The 24811-nt window shown below is 40.4% G+C and overlaps 2 protein-coding genes across 10 annotated transcripts; one reads left to right on the top strand and one right to left on the bottom strand.

Annotated features, from left to right (window-relative positions):
• Positions 1 to 2078: 2078 nt before the first annotated feature.
• On the top strand, positions 2079 to 16487 carry plekhf2 (pleckstrin homology domain containing, family F (with FYVE domain) member 2). Of its 5 annotated transcripts, none has more exons than XR_009788827.1 (3): positions 2079 to 2555; positions 9909 to 10745; positions 16471 to 16487. XR_009788827.1 is itself a non-coding variant. In XM_061775510.1 (2 exons), the coding sequence occupies exon 2, from the start codon at positions 9920 to 9922 to the stop codon at positions 10643 to 10645; it is 726 nt and encodes a 241-aa protein (XP_061631494.1). In that variant the 5' UTR covers positions 2080 to 2555; positions 9909 to 9919; the 3' UTR covers positions 10646 to 14077. The 5 variants fall into 5 exon arrangements, 2 of the variants coding, with proteins under 2 accessions (XP_061631494.1, XP_061631495.1); XR_009788826.1 differs by lacking the exon at positions 16471 to 16487 and adding an exon at positions 16450 to 16467; XR_009788825.1 differs by lacking the exon at positions 16471 to 16487 and adding an exon at positions 15833 to 15886.
• On the bottom strand, positions 14722 to 24746 carry wdr73 (WD repeat domain 73). Of its 5 annotated transcripts, XM_061775504.1 has the most exons (8): positions 24410 to 24746; positions 23461 to 23528; positions 20159 to 20247; positions 18381 to 18469; positions 18215 to 18282; positions 17978 to 18139; positions 16490 to 16825; positions 14722 to 15295 (listed from the first exon to the last, which is right to left on the bottom strand). In XM_061775504.1, the coding sequence occupies exons 1-8, from the start codon at positions 24469 to 24471 to the stop codon at positions 15048 to 15050; spliced, it is 1122 nt and encodes a 373-aa protein (XP_061631488.1). In that variant the 5' UTR covers positions 24472 to 24746; the 3' UTR covers positions 14722 to 15047. The 5 variants fall into 5 exon arrangements, with proteins under 5 accessions (XP_061631488.1, XP_061631489.1, XP_061631490.1 ...); XM_061775505.1 differs by lacking the exon at positions 20159 to 20247 and having other exon boundaries at positions 24410 to 24567; XM_061775506.1 differs by lacking the exon at positions 20159 to 20247 and having other exon boundaries at positions 24302 to 24418.
• Positions 24747 to 24811: the final 65 nt, after the last annotated feature.

Below are 24811 nucleotides of genomic sequence, written 5' to 3'. Positions count from 1 at the left end.
GTAACATTAAATACAAATATATTTCAAAAATATAAAAGTGTATCAATAGTTATACAATTGATTGTAAACAAACATTAAAAAATATATATTTGACATATTTTACACGCACATGTTGTCTTTCACCTCATCTACATGCACAAATGACTGGGGTGAAAGGTCAAGTGTAACGTGCACATGATGATGATGATGATAATGCTAAGTCTGGCCACGGCGTGCTGACGGTGTCCATTGCAGCCCTGCTCGGCGATGACGAAGAGGAGGAGCAGGGCGCGATGATGACACGAGTGGCTTGCGTGGCACGAGCCGGCGTTCGATCCCCGCACGCCACCAAAGAGCGTGGCGTTAATTCGCTCTGACTGTGACATGCTTTACTTGCTGTCTGCGGGCCTCCCTCCTCATCATCACCCCAGCTGGGTGAGTCCCTGGGGGGGCTGAGGGATGGGGGATGAGCGAGGGGAGGTGGGGGCGGCCAGGCTGGGGGGCTGGACAGATGGGTATGTGTGTGTGTGTGTGTGTGTGTGTGTTAGCTTTACGCTCCACTGGCTGGCCTCTGAGTCACGTTTGAGTGTGCGGTGATGTCATCTTTGTTTGGACTTGCGTGTCCAAGCAAGCAAGCATGCAAGCAAGCAGAGGGGGAGGAGGAGAGAGGAGGATTGTGGGAGATGCTGCATCAGCTGAACATGGTTTTTTTTTCCCCCATTTTTTATTTATTTATTTTTTATATTATGTCAAATGACAGTGTCTTGACACACCACAGAGAAGAGTGTTGTTAATAACCCTGCCAAATTTGAATGATTAGAAAAATCAAGCAAGTCATAAGTCAAGTCATACAATCTTACAGCAGACCTATAACGACTCTTTCATTATGCCCGCAAATGTCTCTGCAACATTATTTTTAATTTTTATTTTTTTTACCTCCACAACGCTAGCAACGCCGCTTCACTTCTGCATTCTGCGGTTGGCATTATATTTTAGGCGCTACTTTCTGCTCTAGAGTGCATGAGAGCGAGAGAGAGAGAGAGATTGAGAGAGAGAGAGAGAGAGAGAGAGAGAGGGGGAAAAAAAAGAGAGTTTTGCGTGCCTATGAACCAAAGCGGAAGGTTCGGACAATTATCAAAAACCGTCCCACCCCTAGTTACGTTACTTAGCTATACTAAAACGCTCACAATCACATCATTGTTGCTTTTAATCGTCCCAAACAAGTCAAAGGAACTTCATGTTTGACCAGCTAACTAAACTGTTAAATTAGCTTACTTGTCTTTGTGTCATATTGGAATGAAAGTGTAGGCTACACCTTTTTCATAACGTAGGTGGTGGTGGCATACCAGAATGAAAGCGCACACCTTTTTCATAACCTCTAGATGGCGCTGGCATATTGGAATTAAAGTGTACAGCTTTTTTTATAACCTCTAGATGGCAGCATACTTTTTTAAAAAGTTTTTCCCCCCCATCTCTCTATACCTATGTATAATGCGCACTATTGACTTTTGACAATTTTTTTTGGGGTGGGGGGGAAATACGCATTATCCATGAGAAATTACGGTAAAATGTAAGATACAAGTGCGCTTCAGAACCCCACCGCTAGATGGCGCCAGTACACGTCATAAAGTCTATCCCCCATCAATTCACATTGTCTTCCTTGCAGTGGAAGGACAAAATCATTTAGTGGTATGGTAGCATTTTATTGTAAGTCCTCAATATATGTGGAACATACAGAGGGCCGGAATCACTTAAAAAAAAAAAAAAAGACATACAAAACATCCATTCATAAATGCTGTGTTACTGTGTTGTTGTGTCAAGTGGTTCAAGCCGAAAGAAAAGGTCTGGAGTCTCCCTTCACCACTTGATCAGAGATGTTGCGTTCACAGCGTGCATGACGTCACTACCGTTCGCCACAGCCAAGTTGAAAATAAACAAGCAACTGTACAGTCCGTTGTAAAGTAACACACATACACATGCAGAAGGAATGTGTCAATTCTCCAGTCCCATCACGCCTCAAATCCTCTGGGCCACTTCGCCGACCCTCCCCCACAGCCACCCGTCCAGTTGAAGGGCACAAATGTAGGCAGTCCACCAGCAACGACTTGTTGGGAATGTAGGACTTTGGGGAATGGAAATAGTTCCCAAGATGGATGGGAAGGAGTCACCCAATAACATTGGAGGACATATTTGAGACCATATTAATGATTTAGTCCCTCAAAATCCACACAATTTACATTTTATGTTGTGCGCGTCTGAGTCATCCCTCCATCCGAGTCTGATTTCCGACCTTCAAGTATTGCTTCAACGCGCCTGGTCTGACCAGTGTCTCTGAGTTCCGACCGTCGAGTATCCCATGAAGGCATCGCGTTGCTCGGCTGCCATGTTGTTGTTGTTTTTTTTCAGGCAAGCAGCGGGCGATGGTGCGTTTGTGGCTGCTCGGCTCCTCTGTGACGGACAGTTTCTAAATGGAACGCCTCGCTCTACTCGCTCCATCGGCCACATATAATACGCGTTCATAGTCACCGGATAACAACGAGAGAGAGAGAGAGAGAGAAACAAGAGAAAATAGTCTGGTACGTACTTTGAGTTTGGGGGGGTGGGGGGGGAGAAGTTACTCGTTTTAAGTGTTGTATGTGACGTGCATAGTGTTTACTAGCTTAACTGATTAGCCTTGACTTTTCTCACCGGAGCTCGACTGAGTTTATCCACCTGGTGAACTTTGCACGCTCGATAATTCTCCCGGGACCAAATGGATCAATAGCTCACCAGTTTTGTGTTGTTTAAGTTTGAAGTTGGGGAAAAAGTCGACACAAGCCGTGATTGAGGCGAAGGAGCTAACTTTCCAAGCTAGGCTAGGCTAACGCTAGCGACAGTTGGTCAAAATCGGACGTCCAGTTGAAAGTTGTCCATTTCGACAAATGTGTCATCTTAAATAGTTAAAGTTGTGCTAGTGCTTGTTTAAAAGTTCTTATTTGGAAACAGTGGAACTTTTAAGTTCATTTGAGGGTAGCATGATAACTTCTTTGCACGCCTGCCTCACAGTTTTGAGGTTCGGGGTTCGAATCTCGGATTCCTGTGTGGGCATAACACGTTCTCCCTTTACTCGTGTGAGGTTTTCCTCTTCTGAATTGGCTACCAGTCCATTGTTTGTCTATATGCGCGCTGACATTGATTTGGTGGCCAGTCTATTGTTTATGTGTGACCTGCCATTGACGGCGCTTAATTGAAGACGCCAAAATTGGTGTGAATGTGAGTTACGAGGCGTTGTTTGTCTCGTTGTGCCCCTCGATTGTTTGGGGACCAGTCCACCTTCATTCGGCATCAACGTCAAACTACTCTACAGAATGTTCTAATTATTTATAATATGGAATATGCTCTTGAGGTGTAGCGAAAGTGTGATCCAGACTCTTGATGAGTCGCCTTCCTGTTTCAAAAGGGAAGTTGCAGCTCGGCGAGATGCAAAAAAAAAAAAAAAAAAAAAAAGACAAAAAATCTTGTATCTCCCCCAGGCAGGCATGGTCTGCTAAACTACTTAGCACCCACCAATATGTGTCCCTCCAAAGAGCTTTATGCTCAACACATCCTCTCCAATCACCTCTAATAGAAGCACAAATGAGTTATCACCTCGCTAGATTTTTGCTTCTTCTTTGACTTTTTGTGTGTGATGTCACAGCCACTAGGCCAGACGTGGGGGAAAAAACGTGATGATGACCCAGGGACAGTAAAACGGGGAGAAAAGCTGAACAAGCGCCTCTGTCCTGGCTACGCAGTATATACTGAAGCTCTGACATGACAAAATGTGGAAAAAAGTGAAGCGCTGTAAATTCTTAATATAGTGTGACTACCAAAGAGGAAAGATCAGTATTGGGGAGGGATTTAAATAAATCTAATAAATCTAATCTAAAAAAAAAGAAAAAAACAAGATTAATATGATGCATGTTGCTGTAATATGTAATAAATATAGTCTAATTATGCAATGTGTTTTCGATTAGTACAAAGTGGAAAGTTTGATAGTGATAGACAGATATTGACATTGATATATTGATGAATTATAAAATTACTTTTAATAAAAATGTTAATAATCTTATGATGGGGGACCAGTTTATTTAAATTTTCGTTTTTCCCACTTTACTGACTTTCCACTTACTTAGTGTCAGATGACAAAAAGCCCAATTTCACTTTAGATTACTATTTCAAATCATTGTTTCCTGCTCTGCGGTTGTGAGGAAGATTAATGTGGGCATTCTACACCTTAAACTATTAATGAATATACTATAAAATAATGGCATTGTTGTAGGGAAACTCCGCTATACGTGTCGTGAAAGTGTTTGTGCCGCAGGTGTGGAGGGCGAGGCGCTCTTCAGTGATCGACCTGATCATCTACCCGACTTTCCCGACTTTCCTCCCCCGCTTCCACTCCCTTTTCCTCTCCCCTCCCAGCACAGCGCCTTGTGTAATCATAATCCAATATGCCCTTGTGTATAAATGGCTGCAGATTACAAGGTGCCCGTCGCATGTCGACCACAGTACGGTAACTGGAATTTACTGTTGCCATGGTAACACCTTGACTTAGTGTACAGGCAACACTTTGTCATATTCCCAACTGCACAGTGGAAAAAGAAGTTAATCACTGTATAAAAGAAACACTACTGTCATAGTAGTGCTAGTAGTAGTAATGGATGTATATGTTTGTATATACACAGACAAATGGTTAGGAATTTCAGAATGAAGCGAAAATGCACTATAACAGCTGAGCTGAATTTGACCTCCCTTAACCTTTGAATGCAAGTGTCCTCTGCTGTACTGGAAGGGTCACAGAAAGATGTAGAAGTGGTTGTCCTTGGAATGTTTCATGCATCAAACACCTGTTGTAAATTTTGGTGTTCAGTTGGACCGATATCTGTGACTGATATCCAGTCTCTGTGTAACTCTGTTGCAACCTGCTGATGACCCTATAAACTCAGTGGTTAGTGCAACGGAGATAGAGAGAGACAGGAAGAGTCACAGAAAGGGAATTTCTGCGAATAATTGACACTGCCCTAAAAGCGATTATGATTGCCTCTATTACTAGTTTAAACACTAAAAAATAAGCACAGTACACAGCTTGCAACTAAGCAAGCATGTACACAATGTCTTTTTTAAAATATGTAACTGAAAAAAGGAAAGGACGTAATAACTAAAGATTCGCTCTTGCCTCGGCTGATGATTGCCACTTCCTGGAGGTAATAATTTGCACGCTGCGATGGAGCTATTCATTCAACATTCATTTACTGGTAGTATTAATGACTATGACTCATAACCACCCGTAACAAAAACAACTTAGGACAGTGTCAATCAAACATGAACACATTTTATCCAGCATAGCATGGCTAGTGTACAGTAGCTAATGAAGTGTTCTGTGAGTTCTTATGTTGAGGCACAGAAAATCCAGGATGGATTTCAACAAGATCCTGTAATGAATACAAGATTATCCAGCGACATGTTTGGACATGCATCGGCCGATCGAACGGCTTGATTGTTGTTATAACTTGGCGTGGATTAAAAAAAAAATAAATGCTGGCTGCCATGAAAGAATAGACGAAATGATTCTGCTGAAACACACCTGCCGCCTCAACAGTTATCACTAGAACGCATGAAAGTTATGTAATACTTGAACTATTCCTTCAGGCTGTTTAAGAAATTTGTTCAAGCTTGAACCTCGTGGAGCTGACTTATAAAAGAGCTTACGACGAACCTTAAATTTCACCGCCATGCTCCGCCTACACACGACGACGAAAACACGTCTTTACAAGTTCTTTGCAAAATGGCGTTGTCCATCTGTCTGGTATAGTTTATGTGGTTCAAATTCATGTGACTCTAAAATGTCTGCTTCAAATCCAAATGACAGACTTCCTGTGCCTTTTTGGTCATGGCTTCTTGAGACTTTTCTGTGGGTCTCCTCATGATTGACATGCCTGACCAACATTCATGTTGCTAAATCAAACTGGCTTTGGGGGCTGGAGTTTGTTTGTTTTTTGTTTTTTGTTTTTAATTTTGTTTTTTGTTTTTGTGGGGCTGTCATGCCCACCATCCTAACCACACATCTTTTTTTTTTACCAGCGTGCCTACAGGCATGTTTATGAAATTTTATAACATGAAATTTGGTAGACACGTCTATCATAACCACACCCACAAAAAAGGTCTCAAGAAGCCATGCCTGAAAAGACAAAGGAAGTCTGCCATTTGAGCAGCCTGTGGGCCATTATGAGTTCCTAGGTATGTTATTTTTTTTTTATTTTAGTTTTTTTAATAGATGTGATCATTTGAAAATGCAAACACTTATAGAGATGTATATTGTATAGAAGCAAAGTGTTGCACCTTGATCTTAATTTGTTTCCTACCTTGTTAGATCATTGTTGATAATTACTGTGAGAAATCATTAACATGATCAGAATATTCGCATAGATACCTACCATAAGTTATTGATAATTACATAAAGGTAATTTGAGCAAATTTGTTCTTTCAGAAGTGGATATCAAGTTGTCATAGAGATTTCGTCTGATTGCTTCCAAATTTAAAGCACGTATAGCAGACAGGTGGTCAACACTAAATTGTGGGAAATCTTGAGTTTTTGTCCTTGCATGTGGACAGACAAGAGCATCTAAGTTTGATTATAAAACATAACGGCAAAAAAACACAAATCTTCAATAACTCAACCTATTGCAAAATCAGACCCCAAAGCCAGTTTCTCTGAACAACATAAAATTTGGTAGGCATGTCTATCACGAGGAGACCCGCAAAAAAGTCTCAAGAAGCTATGCCCGAAAAGACATGGGAAGTCTACCAACCAGCAATTGAAGTGTAGTTTTAGCTGACTCATTCGTGCTAGATATGACAGGTCAGCGAAAAGACGCGTTTCGCAATCCTAGTTCAACTTGGACCGCCTGCTCGCAATCCTGACAAATCGAGAGCTAAACGTCAGTCTCGAGATTTGTTGTTGTTTTTAATCCAGATTGTCACGCTTCACAGCATGCTGCTCTCCCAGCTGCGCCTCCGCCATTGATGCGAGTTGATGCTGCAGTAACGAGCCATTAAAAACTAAATTCCGACATGACGGCAGGCTGCTTAGAAGGCTAAAAGTGACTCTGACTCAGTAATGACATGTTGTCTATAGAGCCGCAAACATTAACTTCAAATACTTTAATTACAACACTAGAGCTGCGAGAGTAAAAAAAAAAAAATAATCATCTCTCTCCCTTTGTTCGCATTGATGTTAAGAAATATTCGCCGTAAGAATTGAAAGCAGTTGCTGCGTGATGCGCGTCAGTAATTGCCTCCCGCGTTATCTACCAACCACACGTCTCCGTGCGAAGTGGCCAAAGTTGCAGAGCGACTCCACAACAAGGCTTTTTAAGGCCGCTCGCGTGCTCTGTTTAGAGCTGCTAATTATTCTTACCCTACGGCAGGCACGTCAGTGGCTTTCTTCGCACCTCACATGTCCGCGCTAGCGCCTAGTCAGCATGCACACGGCGCTCCCTCATGTCAACCAACAGGCTTGTTTTTGTCTCGGATAGCCAACATTTTAACGATCAGCGGGCCAATCAGAACATATGTTGTGTGCCGGGTCCGAGTTTGGGTAAAGGCTAGTATAGCTAATTAGCATCGTTTACCAGCTCAGCTCACTAGCATGACTTACACAGTATCCAGTGAAACCTCCATTCGGCGTTCGCGAAACGCGTAGTGCAAGTGTGGTACAGTAGCGTTGATCACAAGTATGGATCACTAGCGTGTGCTACATGCTGAGTTTACGTCCTCTGGGGTCTCGCCGAGGAGCCGACTGTGTGCCCCCTGTGAGGCGAGTGCTCCGGTTTATTAATGTGTTAATGGCTGTGTTAAACTGGGGAGGCTGCACACGGCCCACGCTCGTTAGCATAACGTTGTTGGGAACTGGGCTTGCGCGGAATGCCAATGACCTCGTCGTCGTCCGCTGGACCACTGAACTCCAAAGCGACACAGTGAACGAACACCAATTCATCACGGGCGAGGCCATGTCATTTAAGAAAATATGTATTGTTTCACCCTTCCAACACGCTTTAAACGCATTTAAACTGCAAACGTACGCAATCATGTATTACTCAAGTGTCTTTATTCTTGGTATATGACAACATTAATCATGGAAATACTACTTTTTAAAGAAGCTTTTTTGTAGAAAAAAATAATACTTGCAATATTATGACATTATTCATTTAAAAAATAACATTTTGTTTCTGGAAAATTTTGACTTTGACTTTATACACATTTAATTATTAAAAATATAACTTTTGATTTACTTTTCTTTAAAAACGCAATTATTAATGTAATATGACAACTTTATTCATAAAAACTGACTTTTTAAAAACCTTTTTTTCTGAAAATTTTTAACTACATTCTTAATATCACATTATTCAGTATTACAGCATAAATATGACTTTAGATAACCTCTATTATAAAAATCCACTTTATTCTTTTCATATTACTTTATTCATTGAAAGTTGACAATTTTTTTCAAGAATAAAATGCAAATATGTTCTTGTAATGTGACATTAAAGAAAAGTACAAATTTCAAAATAAGTTTTTCTTTAAAAAAAGTGTGACTTTATACTTGTTTTATTAAATTAGTTATCAAAAAAGAAAACGTTTTTTTAGTCTTGGAAAAAAAAAAATTATTGTAATGTTACATTATCCATTAAAATATTTAAAATCTATCTTGAATTTTTTTTTAAAAAACGTTTTCTTAACTTTATTCTTGTAAAGTAAAGGTCACTTTGGGGGTTAGAGACAAAGCCCTGCTGTAAATAGCAAAACTCTCTGAATTGATTCCCCCATAAAAAGGTTTATAATTGCCTATAGATGCCACAAGATGTGCTATCCATCCATCCATTTTCCGAGCCGCTTCTCCTCACTAGGGTCGCGTGCGTGCTGGAGCCTATCCCAGCTGTCATCGGGCAGGAGGCGGGGTACACCCTGAACTGGTTGCCAGCCAATCGCAGGGCACATAGGAACAAACAACCATTCGCACTCACAGTCATGCCTACGGGCAATTTAGAGTCTCCAATTCATGCATGTTTTTGGGATGTGGGAGGAAACCGGAGTGCCCGGAGAAAACCCACGCAGGCACGGGGAGAACATGCAAACTCCACACAGGCGGGGCCAGGGATTGAACCCGGGTCCTCAGAACTGTGAGGCTGACGCTCTAACCAGTCGGCCACCGTGCCGCCCAAGATATGCTACTTATGTCTAAATGACACTCCTCAACTCACTTTAACATAGCTCCTTGGCATCAAGAGGCCGCAAGATGGCAGCAAAGCACTAGTTTTGGCTAAATTGAGCTGCTCAACTCACTTCAACATAGCTCCTTGACACCAAGGTGCCACAAGATGGTGCCAAAGCACTACTTTTGTCTAAATGAATTTCCCCTTTAACATAGTTCCTTGGCAAGAAAGCACAAATTTGATCTAATTGAAGCTTTTCAACTCACTTCAACATAGTTCCTTGGCACCAATATTCCACTAGATGGAGCCAAAGCACTACTTCCATCTAAAGGAAGCTCCTCAGTAGCAAAGCACTATTTTGGTCTAAATGAAGCTCCTCAACTCACATCAACATAGCTCCTTGACACCAAGGCGGCACACGATTGTGCCAAAGCACTACCTTTGTCGAAATAAAGCTCCTCAGCTCAGTTTAACTTGGTTCCTTGGCACCAATATGTCACAAGATAGAACCAAAGTACTACTTTTGTCTAAATGAAGTTCCTCAGCTCACTTCAGCGTAGCTCTTCCTCCTTTTGACAGCGCTTGAACATGTCAGCTTTTGCGTTTGTTTGCGTTTTGTAGCTCGGCACGACGTTTGGCATTACGAGCTGGGCCGATTGTTTTGACGTAACGCGCGGTTGTGTTGTGTGGGCGCAGGCCGGGCCAAGATGGTGGACCGCCTGGCCAACAGCGAGGCCAACTCCAAGCGCATCTCGGTGGTGGAGGGCTGCTTCGGGGCGGCGGGCCAGCCCCTGGCCATCCCGGGCCGCGTGCTGATCGGTGAAGGCGTCCTGACCAAGCTGTGCCGCAAGAAGCCCAAGGCGCGGCAGTTCTTCCTGTTCAACGACATCCTGGTGTACGGCAACATCGTGCTGCAGAAGAAGAAGTACAACAAGCAGCACATCATCCCGCTGGAGAGCGTCACCATCGACACGGTGCCCGACGAGGGCGAGCTGCGCAACGGCTGGCTCATCAAGACGCCCACAAAGTCCTTCGCCGTCTACGCCGCCACTGCCACCGAGAAGTCCGAGTGGATGAACCACATCGGCAAGTGCGTCCAGGAGCTGCTCCAGAAGAGCGGCAAGGCGCCGGCCGGCGAGCACGCCGCCGTCTGGGTGCCCGACTCGGAGGCCGCCGTGTGCATGCGCTGCCAGAAGGTCAAGTTCACGCCCGTCAGCCGCCGCCACCACTGCCGCAAGTGCGGCTTCGTGGTGTGCGGGCCCTGCTCCGAGAAGAAGTACCTGCTGCCCAGCCAGTCCTCCAAGCCCGTGCGCGTCTGCCAGTTCTGCTACAGCCAGCTGGTGGGCGGCGTCCGCTCCGACTCGGTCGGGCGCCCCGGGGACTTCCGGGACGCGTCGGACGACGACGACGAGGACGACGACAGCAGCGACTGAGGGGTCGCGCCCGAGCGTTCCCGCGATGGCCATTGAACTGAGCTGCTTCTCTTCACAAACACGCGTTACCGCCACACGGCACTGAGATCCACTCACTAAGGTAAAAATGAACTCAAATACTACAAGAATAAAGGCCTATAACTTCGAGAAAAAGTAGTCATTTTTGTTTTGTTTTCAAGAAAGGGTAATCAATTTATTTCAGGATTTTATGGGAAAGTTGTTTTTTTTTTTTAGATCTTTTTGTTCAAGAAAAGTAGGATTTATAGTCATTTTTCCCCCCAAAAAATCTTTCAAGAAAGTCATGTTTTAGGGAGAGGTTTTTCAAGGACAAAAAGTGCAATTACTTTTTTCCTCTGCAAAAAATGATTTAAAAAAAAACAAAACAATTATTATTATTATATATATATTTTTTAAGTTCTTTTGTTGTTTGGGGGTGGGTTTTAGCAACATTTCTATTCATTAATTATTTTAAAAGTAAACAAACAAAAAAAAAAAGATTCAAGAAAATATTTTGGGAAAAGTTGAATATTACCCCCAAATACATTCCAAGAAAAAAAATTCCATGAATGTTTTTTAAAATTCAGATTTTTTTCAAGTCTTCAATTAATTTCAAGAAAGTCATATTTTCAAGACAAGTTGTAGTTTCAAGTAAAATAAAGCAGATTTCAACTTGTTCTCCTTTGTCTGAGAAAATGACTTTTGAAAAATATTTTTGAAATCAGATGTCTTTTCAATTTTCTTTATTTTTTTTCAAGGAAAATTTGGTATTTCTAGTTAAGTATTTTTGGAAATAAATACTCAAATGTTTTTGAAAATAAAACCAATTATTGTTTTTAATTCACACATGAAAAGTTAGATTTTGTTCAAGAATCAGATTGTTTCAAGAAAAAGTATTTTCAAAAGTTAAATTTTTTTTGTTCACATAAATTTAAGACAATTGTTTTTCTCGAAGAAAAGTCTTAAAATATTATTTTCAATAAAGTCGTATATTTTTGGGGATTTCTTTTTCACAAGAAAAAAAAATTGAAAAAAGTAAAATGTGTGATATAGCTAACTTGTTTTTAGGATTTAAAGTTGAGGAAAAAACTGTCAATTTTATTTCTTTATGAAAGACTACGTTTTGGGAAGTCTTTTAAATCAGTAATTTTTTTTCAAGACAATGTCATTGAATCTTTTTGCGAAAGTTTGTTTTTCAGGGGAAAGAAATATTTTTGAGTTTATTTTCAAGTCATTTTTTTTTATCGAAAAAGTAGTATTGTGAAAAATCTAAAAGTCTTAATCTATTTCTCGAATCAATACCTTTTTCTTGTAGTAAAAATATTTTTGGATTTTGTAGTATTTTCTATATTTTCTCTGTAAGATGATGATGACGTTGATGTGATCATGGTGTGGCTGCTTCCGACAACTCAAGTGGCAAACGCACACGCGTGTGCCTCCACTTTGTCACCTTAGTGCCTTGTACAACACACTAAACGCCTCCCCCGCTCTGGTAAAAAAAAAAATAAAAATTAACAAAATTTGGTGCTTGTTAAACGTCATCTTGGCAACTGTTGCCATGGTAACTGCAATTATTTTTTGTTAAGATGGCGAACGCAAAAGCTTTTTGTCTATTGAAGGCATCTAATTGAATGACTAATCAAAACTAATGTACGTAATTTGTGTTCAAATATGATTTTTTTTTTTAACTCACCTGTCGATGTTATGAGTATTTGAGGATGTCTTTTTAGAGGTAACTTTTAAATTCACATATTAAATTATGACTTTTTTTCTTGTTAAAATTCAACTGTAGTCTCAGAAGTTTTTTTTTTTCTTTATAAATCCGACTCAGAAGATTGATACAAGACAACTTTAACCTTGTAAAATTACAACTAATCTCTTGGGGGGGGAAAGCCTATAGTTTTATAGGACTACGACTTAAAAAAAAAAAAAAGTACAATTAGCCTTTGAATATTATGATTTTTTTATTAAAAAAAAGACTCCTCAGATGAAATTTTTTCCCCTACAAAAATAACTTTATTTGCATGAAATTACAGCATTACTGTTTTTGTGATGTGACAAAGTGAAAAAAAAAAATAAAATAAAAGGCTTTTTCCTTGGAAGAAAAATAAAACAAATTTTAGTTTCTGGTTACATCTTTTCCGAAACAAAGTGGGACTATTCTCATGATAATAAAATACTATTTTCTTATTACAATTTAAAAAAAACAAAGCATATTCTCATAAGATTGTAACTTTATTCTTGTAAGATTACTATTTTGTTTTTTTGTTTTTTTCTTCAAAAAAATTCTAATTTTATACTTGTAAGATTGACTTTTTCTCCCTGCAAAAAATCTCAATGCTCAGATTACAATTTGTTTTCTCGAAAAACAGCAAATTTTTAAGTCTCAGTACATTAAAATACAAAAAGAAAAAAAAGTTACTCGTAAATTTACGACTTGAAAAAATACAACCTATTCTCATAAAATTTATTTTTAAGGTTAAAATGATTTTCAAAAAAATTTAACTTCTCAGGAAATCACGACTTCTTTAAATAAAAAAGACCACTCATTAAATAAGGACTTTTTAAAACCTAACTGTGGCGACACATTTTCAGATGATGGCTTTTTTACTCTTAAAAAGACACAACTTTTCGTCTCTTAAAATAACTTTTTTTTTTTTCTCGAAAGTACGACCTTTTTCACGTGAGACAGATCTTGGAGGGGAAAAAAGGAGCTCTATTTTCTTAAAAGAATTTCTTTGGGGGGGGAAAAAAAAGTCTGAAATTGTTGAAAAATGATGTAAGATGTTTTAACGTTATTTAATAAGGCTTATTGTAGCAGAATTTGTCTTTTTTTTTTTTCCTCTCCCTGATGTGATTCTAATACTTGTACGTTTGTGGCACTCATATAAAATGAGTGAAGTTTGAAAGCAGCTGAAGAAGAAAGGGATTTTTTAAACAAATTCAATGATGAGGTAGACCTTGGTGATCTTTTGATGTCACGGCCGCTACATGCTTTTTAATTACTCCTGTGTTGATTTTCTAGAAAAAGTATTTTAGTCTGTTGTCCGTCCGAGAAAAAAAGGGTCGTGATGATACCAGCTGTAATCCGTTTGTAAATGAGTGCTTTTATATTTTTTCATATTGATAGTGTTGCAAAAGTTGATACACTAACTTGCTGTTGTGCTTCCTGAATGCTGCACCAATGAAATGTCTCCTTGCTTCGCCTCCCGAGCCACAAAAGCTTTGGAGATTCATAACATGGCTGATTTTCCTTGGAATTCTGTTTTTGTCTTTTTCATGTTGTTTAAAGGTGTCTAAAAAAGGGCTTCAATCAGAATGTAAAATCAGATTAATGAATGATGATCACTAGTTTATTAATTCTTGTACGAGTGAGCAAGTGCTCTCATCCTCTCCACTTGTTTTTTTTTTAAAGAAAAACTCAAAACTAAACAATGCCTGTTTGACTTTTTATTTCAGTTTTGATTGCACTACTTTGAGTGTACTTTAAACACTTTAACCCTCAGGCCATGTTGGCTTTTACTACCTTACACCTCGTTCGTGACCACATTTTTGTGTGTGCTTCTTTTACTGCATAAAGATTTAAATTTACATCAGTTCTTGGCATTACCATAAAAGTATCCATAATTTATTTTTTTAATCCATCCGTTTGTTTGCGCAATGCACATGCTGTAAAATAACCTCAAAAACGACGTGTTAGTACCACCTTATTTTTCATCTTCTATTGCTTATAGTTTCAACTTGAATTAAAATATAATTCTCCTCCATGGTCAGCAGACGGTATCTTTTCTATTGTGACGTCATTCACTTGCTACATTGGAGTGCAGTAACCCATGGAACACCTGTTTCGGAAACTATGAAATTTGTCCAAAAATTGTCGTTGAAGAGAATAAAACCCATACCACCAAAATTATATGATTCAGTCCAGTAACAATTGACAATTTGAATCCGTTGACATGATATTCAAAAGCATATTGCACAATTTCAAAGGGTAAGAAAATTCCATCTGGTGGTTGGTTATGTGCAGTCACGATGCTGCTAAAGGAAACTTAAATAACAAAATGACAGACGCATACAACTAAAGCCTAATGAGTTTTATTTTGAATACCCCAAAATATATAAAATCTGAACTTTTTACACATTAGAAATTGGAGACAGCCGCAACCAAAATGTCACAACAAACCACCTGACTTCACTCTAATCTCATTGGTCACAAAAATGTAAACAGGAAGTAGGTTTACTCTATGGACCAGCGAGTGACTAAAGCACGAGTAAGAACTACGACGCATAGAGTCAAGGAGTGCACGGGAACACACGTGCACTGCAAATATTAAAACCGCACCAGGTTCAAGTGTGTCACTGCACATTTGCAGCCAAATGACAATTTAGCGGTTCAGCTCCCGTGTCACCTGCCATCCGATTGGTCAATCCAGTCCCACACGTGCAGCGACGCGTCCGTGGCGGCAGACACAAGCGTCCTGGACGCTTTGGGATGCCAAACGTGGCCAGTGAGGGCAACGGCGCCGCCCTCAGCCTCGGCGGACGACGGCAGCGAGCACACGCCGTGGCCGCGGTGCTCAAACAGTGGATTGGCGTCACGGGGTTCCGACCCCCACGAGGATGTGTCGTAGATCTGGACCGTGCTGCTGAAACCTGAAAAAAATGTATACGAATTTATACATGGGTTTATAATAAGTGCGCACAAGTATCAATATGTTACGACTCGAGGCAGGAACTGTAAATTGTGATGAAGGGACATACGAATCAAAAATACAAATAAAATTGAAAAACTTTTTCATGATATAAAAATTATACAAAAATATAGACAATAATTTGGCAGAATGTTTTTTTTTTTTTTAAATGCTTGTTTTTATTGATTTCCACAATATTTAAAGTAATTAGAAATATTTATGGTATTGATAAGTCCTGTAATATATTTTTTAATTTACCAAAGTATATATATTTCTTGGGTTTGTTAAAAACAAGTCCCATGTATTTTTTGTCTTGTGGAAAAAAAAAAAAAAAAGTTGAATTCATCTTTTATTATTTGTATTCATTTTATATTTGAAATAAAAACTAATTACATTTAAAATCTTGTACGATAATTTCTAATGCATTTAATTTACATACCTGTAAATTTAGATTTATTTAATCTGAAAATTGAAAAACAAATGTTTTTGTATTTTCCAGAAATATGTACACTGTGTTGAAGTAGGAATTAAAGAAACAAACTGGGGAAAAAAAAAAAAAGGTAAGCTACATCAGTGACCAAAATATTTTATTACAAAGGAAGTCTCATAATTTACTTTTTTTTTTTTTTTGTAAATATTTGTCTTGGTTACCAAGGGGGGGAAAAAAAACCACATACGTTTATTTATACATTGCATTTTGTTTTTTTATTTTATTTTGAAAAAAGTAATTTCAAATGAAAAAAGGCTAATATGAATTTAGCGATACATTTTTTGTGAGATAAAAGTTTCAATTTCACATTATACAAGAATTTCAAGGCCTGACTTTTTTTCCCCTACCTGCCAATTTATTTTCGCCATCGTTTATGACATCATTTGATTTTAAGCAAAACGGAATGTAAATCAAATATTTTGTCAAAACAATCCTGCTTGCCTTGGCTGAGGTCATGAGGAACTTGTCACCGTAGTACGAACATTTTATTTCGCCGTCATTTGCAAAGTGCTTGACGTAAGAATAGAATAGCTGTACAAATATAAACTACAGAAATGAAGTATTTTACAGAAAACACATCAAAAATGTGTGTTTTTTTTTTTTTTATTACATAAACAAATATTGAGGAACCCAATCAAACCCCCCAGAGCGTCTCCTTGCGCTAACCTGACAGAGAGATTGCGTCGTCCAGCGCCGGCGCCCACGACACAGTGACGTCATCCGGGTGGCGACACGGCGCGCCCGCAGCCAGCCGAGCCCGGCCCACGACGCCCGCCGGGTTCCTCGGGTCAGACAGCGCCGCCTGCCCGGACGCCGACACGCGGACCAGCCCGGAGCCGGACGCGTCCGTCCACCACACGTCAGAATCGGGGGCGGGGGCCAGCTGAGGAGGAGAAGACGTCCGCGTGTCCACGGTGAGAACGTCGCCGTTGGCACAGGCGGCCAGGAAGACGGCGTCGCTCAACAAGTGGAGACGAGTCAGACGCTCCTCGCAGGCCGACGCTGTTGAGACAAAAGCAAATAAACGCATCAGGACAGGATCACTTCCTGTTATCTCCAAGAAAAGACTACAAACGCTTTCACCTCTAATCCAAAAGGGAGAAATAGAAAATAAAATAATAATAAAACTATGCTTTAACCAAAAGCATAGAAAGACATGTTTTTTTCTTTATAGTAAAAACTGAATATATTTTTCCCTCCAAATTTTGTGCATTTATCATTAAAAAAACTTGATGGGGTGGAAGGTGGTGGTGGCAGAGGGGAAATTTTACAAAATCTTTGGACTAAAACACTTAAAAATCTACTGGAATATCAAAAAAAAATAAAATAAAATAAAAATAAAAAAAAATTAAAAAAAAATCTACATTAACAATCCAAAGGTGAAAAAGAAATTAAGACTAATAATTTCAAGAATCTTTCTAAAAGATCGTTGGCTAAAGAATATAAAATGAAATTTGAATAAATCTTCCAAAACTTCCCTCCCAAAAATTTCCAGTTTAAAGTAAAAAAGAAAATAACTAATACCATAAAAAAATCTAAATATTTTGTTATAATGTAAATGGAATTAAAACTCTTCCAGGACATCTAAAAAAGAACAACAACAACAAAAAAAATCTAATTTGAAGAAATTAATCTTTGAGTAAAAAAAACAATGAAATGTCAAGCTTTTAGAACAGTCCAAAAAGTCTCTTAACTTTAAAGTTCAAATATATAACTAAAGTACAATTAAAATAAATACATTAAAAAACAAAAAAATCTTAAACTTCCAGAACAGTTATTCAGGGGGTAAGAAAAGAGAGAGAGAATCTTTCAGGGCAGAATTTTCGGGGACTAAAAATAATAATAATAAAAATCTAATATTAAAATAATCTTCAAGAACAAAATTTTCAGGATGTAAAAACAAACAAAAATATTAATAAGCAAATCTTCGATATTCATTTCAATATTGGCTGATAATTTTTGATTTTATTTTATTTTATTTTTTTAAAAAGAATCTACAAGAACTTTTTTTTTTTTTTTTTAAATCCTAAATTTTAAGAATCTCGGGGTAAACAAAAACAAAATTCTGATCAAAACCTTTTAGTTCCAGGAACCCCACAGCCCAAAACTAAAACTTGCAGCGTACGAGAAAGTCGCAGCGTTCCAAATGTTTACCGAGCCGGTAGAGCGTCTGTCCCGTGCTGAGCCGCGTCAGCCTGACGTCGCCGCCCCGACAGCCGTGCAGAACCTCCGGCTGCGGCGAGAGTCGCGCCGCCATCTTGACGCCACCCGGGGTTCCCTCGCCGCCCTGGACGCTCGCCACCTTAGCGATGACGTCTGACAGCCGCACGTCAGCTCACGGCTAACTCGCGCCAACTTTGAAGACTTTCTATGACATCATAAGGTACTTACCGCTTTCGCCGCCACCGAGGTTCCACACCTGCAGGTCTGAGGTCAGCCCGTCATTGGTTACGATCAGCCTTTTCAAAATAAAACAAACAAAAAGTCACAGACTTTTAAGCCGAAGACAGGAAATGTTGACGCTGGCACTTGGTTCCTCGTGTGGCAACAAGCTTACCTTGTTCCCGGGACGTGTTTGAGGACACTAACGGGACCTGAGGAAAATCCACCGTGGAGCACTTTGAAATCCCGCTCGGCACAGAGACCCTGAATGCATCACATACAGGTACCGGTCATATAATTAGAATGCAACGACAAAGTTGATTTATTTCAGTAATTCCATTCAAAAAGAGACACTTGTAAAATGTATACATTCATTTCACACAGACTGACATATTTCAAGTGTTTATTTCTTTTAATGTAGACGATTATAACTGACAGCCAATGAAAATCCCAAATTGAGTATCTCAGAAAACGTGACTATTGTGGAGAGGTGCAATATTGACGACACCTGCTGCCACACTCCAATCAGCGCCTTAACTCAAAATATCTGCAAAGGCCTTTAAATGGTCTATCAGTCTCGTTCTGTAGGCCACACAATCATGGGGACGACCGCTGACCTCACAGTTGTCCAAAGGACGACCATTGACACCTTGCACAAGGAGGGCGAGACACAAAAGGTCATTGCTAAAGAAGCTCTGGCCGTTCACAGAGCTGTGTCCAACCTAAGCACGTTAGAGGCGAGGGGAAGGAAAAGATGTGGTAGAAAAAAAACACGTACAATAGGGACAACTGCACCCTGGAGAGGATTGTGAAACAAAACCCATTTGAAAATTCACAAAGAGTGGACTGCAGCTGGAGTCAGTGCTTCAAGAACCAGCACGCACAGACGGATGCTAGACATGGGCTTCACCCGTCGCGTTCCTCGGGTCGAGCCACTCTTCAACAAGAGACGGCGTCAGAAGCGTCTCGCCCGGGGCTGAAGACAAAACGGACTGGACTGCTACAGAGTGCTCCAGAGTTAGGTTCTCTGATGAAAGCAAACGTTGCATGTACTTTGGAAATCAAGGTCCCAGAGTCTGGAGGAAGAGGAGAGGCACAGAATCCACATTGCTTGAGGTCGAGTGGAAAGTTTCCACAGTCGGCGATGGTTTGGGGTGCCATGATGTGCTGGTGTCGCTCCACTGTGCTTCCTTCGGTCCGAGGTCAACGCAGCGGTCTACCAGCAAATTCTAGAGCAGTTCGTGCTTCCTGTTGCTGCAGAGTTCATTTTCCAACAGGATTTGGCACCTGCACACAGTGCCTAAGCTACCAGTAACTGCTTTAAGGACCATGCTATCCCTGCTCTTGATTGGCCAGCAAATTCACCTGACCTCAACCCCATAGAAAACCTATGCAATACACCAGAGACAACAATGCAGAATAGCTGAAGGCCACTATCAGAGCAACCTGGGTAAAGTAATATTCTCATTTTCTGAAATACTGAATTTGGGATTTTCATTAGTTGACAATTATAATCATCAAAATTAAAAGAAATAAACATTTGAAATATACCAGTCTGTGTGGAATGAATGAATATAATATACAAGCTTCACTTTTTGAATGGAATTACTGAAATAAATAAACTTTTTCATGATATTCTAATATGACCAGCACCTGTACATGCACACACACACACACACAAATTAACAGAAACTAACAAATTCAAACACACACACAAATACAAAGGGTAACATGCAAATGAACAAACACACACACACATTTTTTTCATTAAAAACGACAATCACACCACACATGCCGTGACCAAAGCACATGCACACGCAACCACACTCACAAACGAACACAACACATGAACATACAAAACAAACATACTAAACACACACACACACATTTTTTTCATTAAAAACGACAATCACACCACACATGCTGTATTATTATTACTATTATCTTATTCACCTTCTTTTCTTCAGCAAAGAGTTTTCGAGGCAAACTGAGCTCCAAAATTTCATTTTTGGTGGACTTGTTGTAACTTGCCACACAGATGGCTGTAGGGAAAGTAAAGAAGAAGAAAAAAAAAAAGGAAAAATAAGCACATTGTTGGTAAATGTGCATATTGTGGGTGGAGTTTGGCTAAATCTACCACGTGATCCCCCGAGAGCGAAACAAAAGCACTTGTCTGAAGGCGCACAGCACCCCCGCGTGGCCACAAGCACACGTTGCTGTCCAACTGACAACACGACATTTACGGTAAGTCTATCCATTTTATATTGTGCTGGATTTCCTGAAAGATTTATAAAGTTTGTAAAAATAATTATACATTTAATAAAAATGTAAAGTTTATAAAAACTTTATCAATGTAACAAATTTATAACAATTCATAAAGATTTCCTCATTAGGGTGGTGGGTGATATGGAACCGTCCCCAAAAAATATTTGATTTAATAAAAAATAAAAAACACGGAAATTTGAAGACTCTTATAGAAAGTAGTCAAAAAACACAGTTTAGAGAATCGTCTAGAATGTGTAATTATTTTTTTTAAAACGGAATAATAAAATATCGCAAATGGATTGTGTCAACTTGCATTTTTGGCTTTTTTTAATATCTAAAAAAAATTAAAAAAAGAATAGTGCTTTGTCTGCTCTCAAATTCGGATTTTAAAATGGTAAGCCAGCCATTTTCTGCCATTATCCCACAATTATTATTATTAAATCATGAAAATGGAAGTAATCTATTCCACAGTCATGAAAACCTTTTTAATAACTGCACAGATAATAATTGAAGTCAAAATTTCACATATTGCTGTCACACGAGCATAACTACGCTTGTATCTCAAAAAATCTTTCCCCACTGAAATTAATGGAAATGTTATGAATCTGCTCCAGCGCCCAAAAAAAACCAAAACACTTTTCTAATCATGTAATTAGAACCCTAGATTATCATAATTTATATATACACAGACACACACGGAGCAATTACAATGACAGAGAATGTAAATAATTTAACAGTTTGTGTGTATCATGACCAGTGGATTGAAGTGTGTTCATTCTGGTGCGTGGGCCAATGCCACCTCGGGGGCAGTGTATTACAGACACATAGCGATATACATGAAGATGGCCACAACTTCTCAGTAAGGTGCAGTCCTATGCCTTGTTTTTCACAATGGGAAAAAGAAACTATTCCTGGTAGTATTGTTTATATTGTCTGTCTACATGTGTTGCTCCATTTTGTGTTCAAATGTCCATTGCTTGAAGGGATCTAATACAACATCGATGCTGGACCGCCTATGGCATTTTGCATTGTTTTGTTTGTTAGCATGAAGCCAAGTAGCCTTTCCCTGGGCAATTATATGGAGTTGTTTTAAATGCACATCTTATTCGCGTCGCTTTATGTTTAGTTTGACAGTAAACGTCTATTGGCAGTGGCAATCAACAGCCAGAAAACCTCTTTTTTGAAGAACTATCTGCCAAACTGCCACTTTTGTAAAGTGATGTGAGGTAAAGGTCACTGCATAGCACTCATATCCAATCTTTACTCGCAAGTCATAGCAAACAAATCATTTCTTCATGTATTTATTTTTTAAATCTGTAGAACGACAGCTCATTAAAAAAAAAAAAGACAAGACTGGCCGCTCATAAATGCACCACGTTATATAATCATCAAATTTCAGGGTCAATTATCTCACACATGATGAGGTGATTATCCTTTTTTATGGTTTTCACACTCCCATCAATGAAGGTCCGAGGGAAAGCACAAATACTGCCAGTGTCGTTGCCGTTCCCATGTCGCAGAATGTTCCATTTCATATTTCTGTGGTTCACACTTTTCTTACTTCATCGTTCGTGGTAACTTTCTATGATTAAAACAAAACAACCACAAACAACAACAACAACAAAAAACATATTTTGGTTCACTATCATTCCACCAGAGCGGCTGCCCAGGCCGGGTGCGACGGCGGCTCGGGCACGATCCATCCAGGCGGGATTGTCGTCCCGTCGCAATGATCATCCGGCACCAGGAAGACGTCCCACTGCCGTCGTACGTGAAGCAAAGCATGCAGCGAGGATTCCGCTTGGGCGTAGTACTCGGTGAACGGCTTCAGGGCGGCGTTGGCGGGCGCCTCCTCGCCGAACAGCATGGCGTCCATTTTGTGCTTGTGCCGCCTCTCCCTGTCCTTCCTGAGAGCGCGGCGCTCTTCCTCCTGCACACTGTCCAGCATCACCGTCAGCGCTTTCTCCTCCGCCGTGTAGATGAGCGTCCTAGCCTTGGTGACGCGCCGCAGCCCTTCCAGCTGGCGCTGGAACACCGCGTCCTCGCCCTCGCCGGTGCCGACGCCCCGACGGGCGGCGGCGTCCTTGCGGAGGCGCCGCAGCTTCTCCAGCGAGCGCAGGACGTCCTGCATGCGCTTGATGTCACTCTGCTTCTTGCGCACCTCGCACAGAACAGAGTCGGCCGCCAGCTTCAGCTCACGCTCCTTCTTCTCCTCCTCCACCCGGTGGATTTGTTGCAGCCGCCATTTATCGACAGCCCTCTCCTTCTCGGCTCGACGCGCCTCCCGCTCGGCTCGAAACATCTCGGCTTTTCGCCTGCTTTTCAGCCGCCGCTCTCGCACCTTCGCAACGTGGTGCTTTTTAGCTTCAAAAGCAGCCGTCAGACTTGACAGTTTATTCTGGAGGTCTTGTTTTAGGCGTAAAGCGTTCCCGTAAGCAGCAGCCCAGGCAACGCTGTCGTCCCCTAGGTTCCCCGTAAGGTTTCGACAGGACTCGGACAGTCGAGACACAAGATAAGCGGTGTCACGTAAGACGCCTCCAAAATCAGGGGGAGATTTCAACTGTGGTGTCCAAGAATCTTCTTTGGTCTCCCTGGATCTTCTCTGTACGAAACAACTTATCCATTGTTCATCCTGCTTCCTCTGGAGAGCATTTTCATCCACGGGAGATTCGAAAAGAAACTCGCTGGGTGCCCGCAAATCAGTTTTCGGTGGGTCCCAGTTCAAATTCTGGACCATTGGTGGGTAAGTCGGAGGCGGAATGTTGGGGAAGTAGCCCATAGGAGGAGGTTGTGGTGGTGGGGAGGCACAGGGGAATCCAGGAGGAGGATAATTGGGGGATATTTCGTACCCGTAGCTGCTCGGCATGCTTCCACCGATGGCGTAGTTGCCGGGATTTGGGTGATTACCGGGCGCACCAGAGCCGTATGTCCAGTCCATTTTTTTTTTTTTTTTAACAAGGAGCGAATGTTTAGCAAATGGATTTACTCACTTTTCCCTGACGTCCACTCAATGACTCGGGTGGGAAACTCCAGCTGATACACATGAAGGTCTCTGTAACTACACACCATAGACAATACAGGATCATGAATTTTGGCTTTTGTCATTCCGCAAGTAGTACTATCTCAAAAAGTCAACTATTTCCAAATTACAGTACACAAAAAAAACAGTTTCATTCTTATTCAACGACGTTAGCTTTGAGGGGACACTGAAGCCATAAAGTAAACCAAATTGCATCTTAAAGCCCAATATCCACGGCAGAAACAAGCCGAAATATGAATTAGGCGTAGTTAAAGCATGGGATGGGTTTCTAAGTGATGTAATTTAGGAAACAATCACGATAAATAGAGGTTTCACACATTTAGAGTAATTCCGAAAGGGGTTCAAGCTGCAAAGCCGCCGACCTTCAATATGAACAGCAGAAGCAAGGCGGGAGAAAAAAAAAACACTTGCAGTTGAAAAGTATAATGAATTTAAACGTAATGCAAGTATAAAATTACAAAAAGTGGAATAATTCCAACACCGACGCAAATCAACTAAATTAAGCCTAAATATGAACAGAAAAATGGATGAACAGAAAAATTGAGCCGAAATAAGACAATGGTGTAGCTACAACGTGGGCTGCTTTTAAAATGTTTTGAATACAATAACTCGTCGTGATAAGGAGATACTTTGCAGAACTTGAAATGATCAGAGCTCAAGCTACAAATCCGCAGACGTCGCCCAGGTTAAAATTTGCATAACTAACGAAATGACGCCAAATATCAACGACAGAAGGAAGCCGAAATAAGAATTGGGTGGAGTTAGGGCATGGGATGCCTTTCAAACCTTACTTAGCACACCAATTCGTTCGTATGTGCTCGCAGGGGGTCGCTTCTCAACCTAAAAAAAAAAAGAAACATTTCCCTGAAACGAATCTCAAATTTACTCTTGTGACTTACGTTTTCAACGATTCAATAAACCAGTCGTCTAAAATGTCGTCGTATTCGGACTCGTCCATCATGATCTCTCGTGTTCCTTTGTTGTGGCTTTTCTTTCCGGTTAGCCGCAACGGTTGCAGCGCCACCACGTGGACTGGCGGAGGTGCAAGTGCATTGACCTCCGATGACTGGGGAATCTAAACTGAAGCATCACTGACCATTAATGGACATTGGGACAAATTCATACATTTAAATTTTATTGCTGATCCAAACTCACTAATCGGTTCTAAAATTATTTACTACGAATGTATATTTTTTCATCAATTTATGCCAATGACGAAAAGTGACTGGCAGAACAATTATAGGCTCTTCCACCAGATGGCAGAAGGTACAATTAACATGTTTATGTTATCATTTCAGTAT

This window comes from Phyllopteryx taeniolatus, chromosome 6 (assembly GCF_024500385.1).
Source record: "Phyllopteryx taeniolatus isolate TA_2022b chromosome 6, UOR_Ptae_1.2, whole genome shotgun sequence".
NCBI classification, from domain to species: Eukaryota; Metazoa; Chordata; class Actinopteri; order Syngnathiformes; family Syngnathidae; genus Phyllopteryx; species Phyllopteryx taeniolatus.
This window is presented reverse-complemented; position numbering and strand designations above follow the sequence as displayed.

What these genes read in the sequence shown, in the direction of transcription:
- plekhf2 (XM_061775510.1), top strand. Translation starts at nt 9,920, where the DNA reads ATGGTGGACCGCCTGGCCAACAGCGAGGCCAACTCCAAGCGCATCTCG.
- wdr73 (XM_061775502.1), bottom strand. Translation starts at nt 23,408, where the DNA reads ATGGACTGGACATACGGCTCTGGTGCGCCCGGTAATCACCCAAATCCC.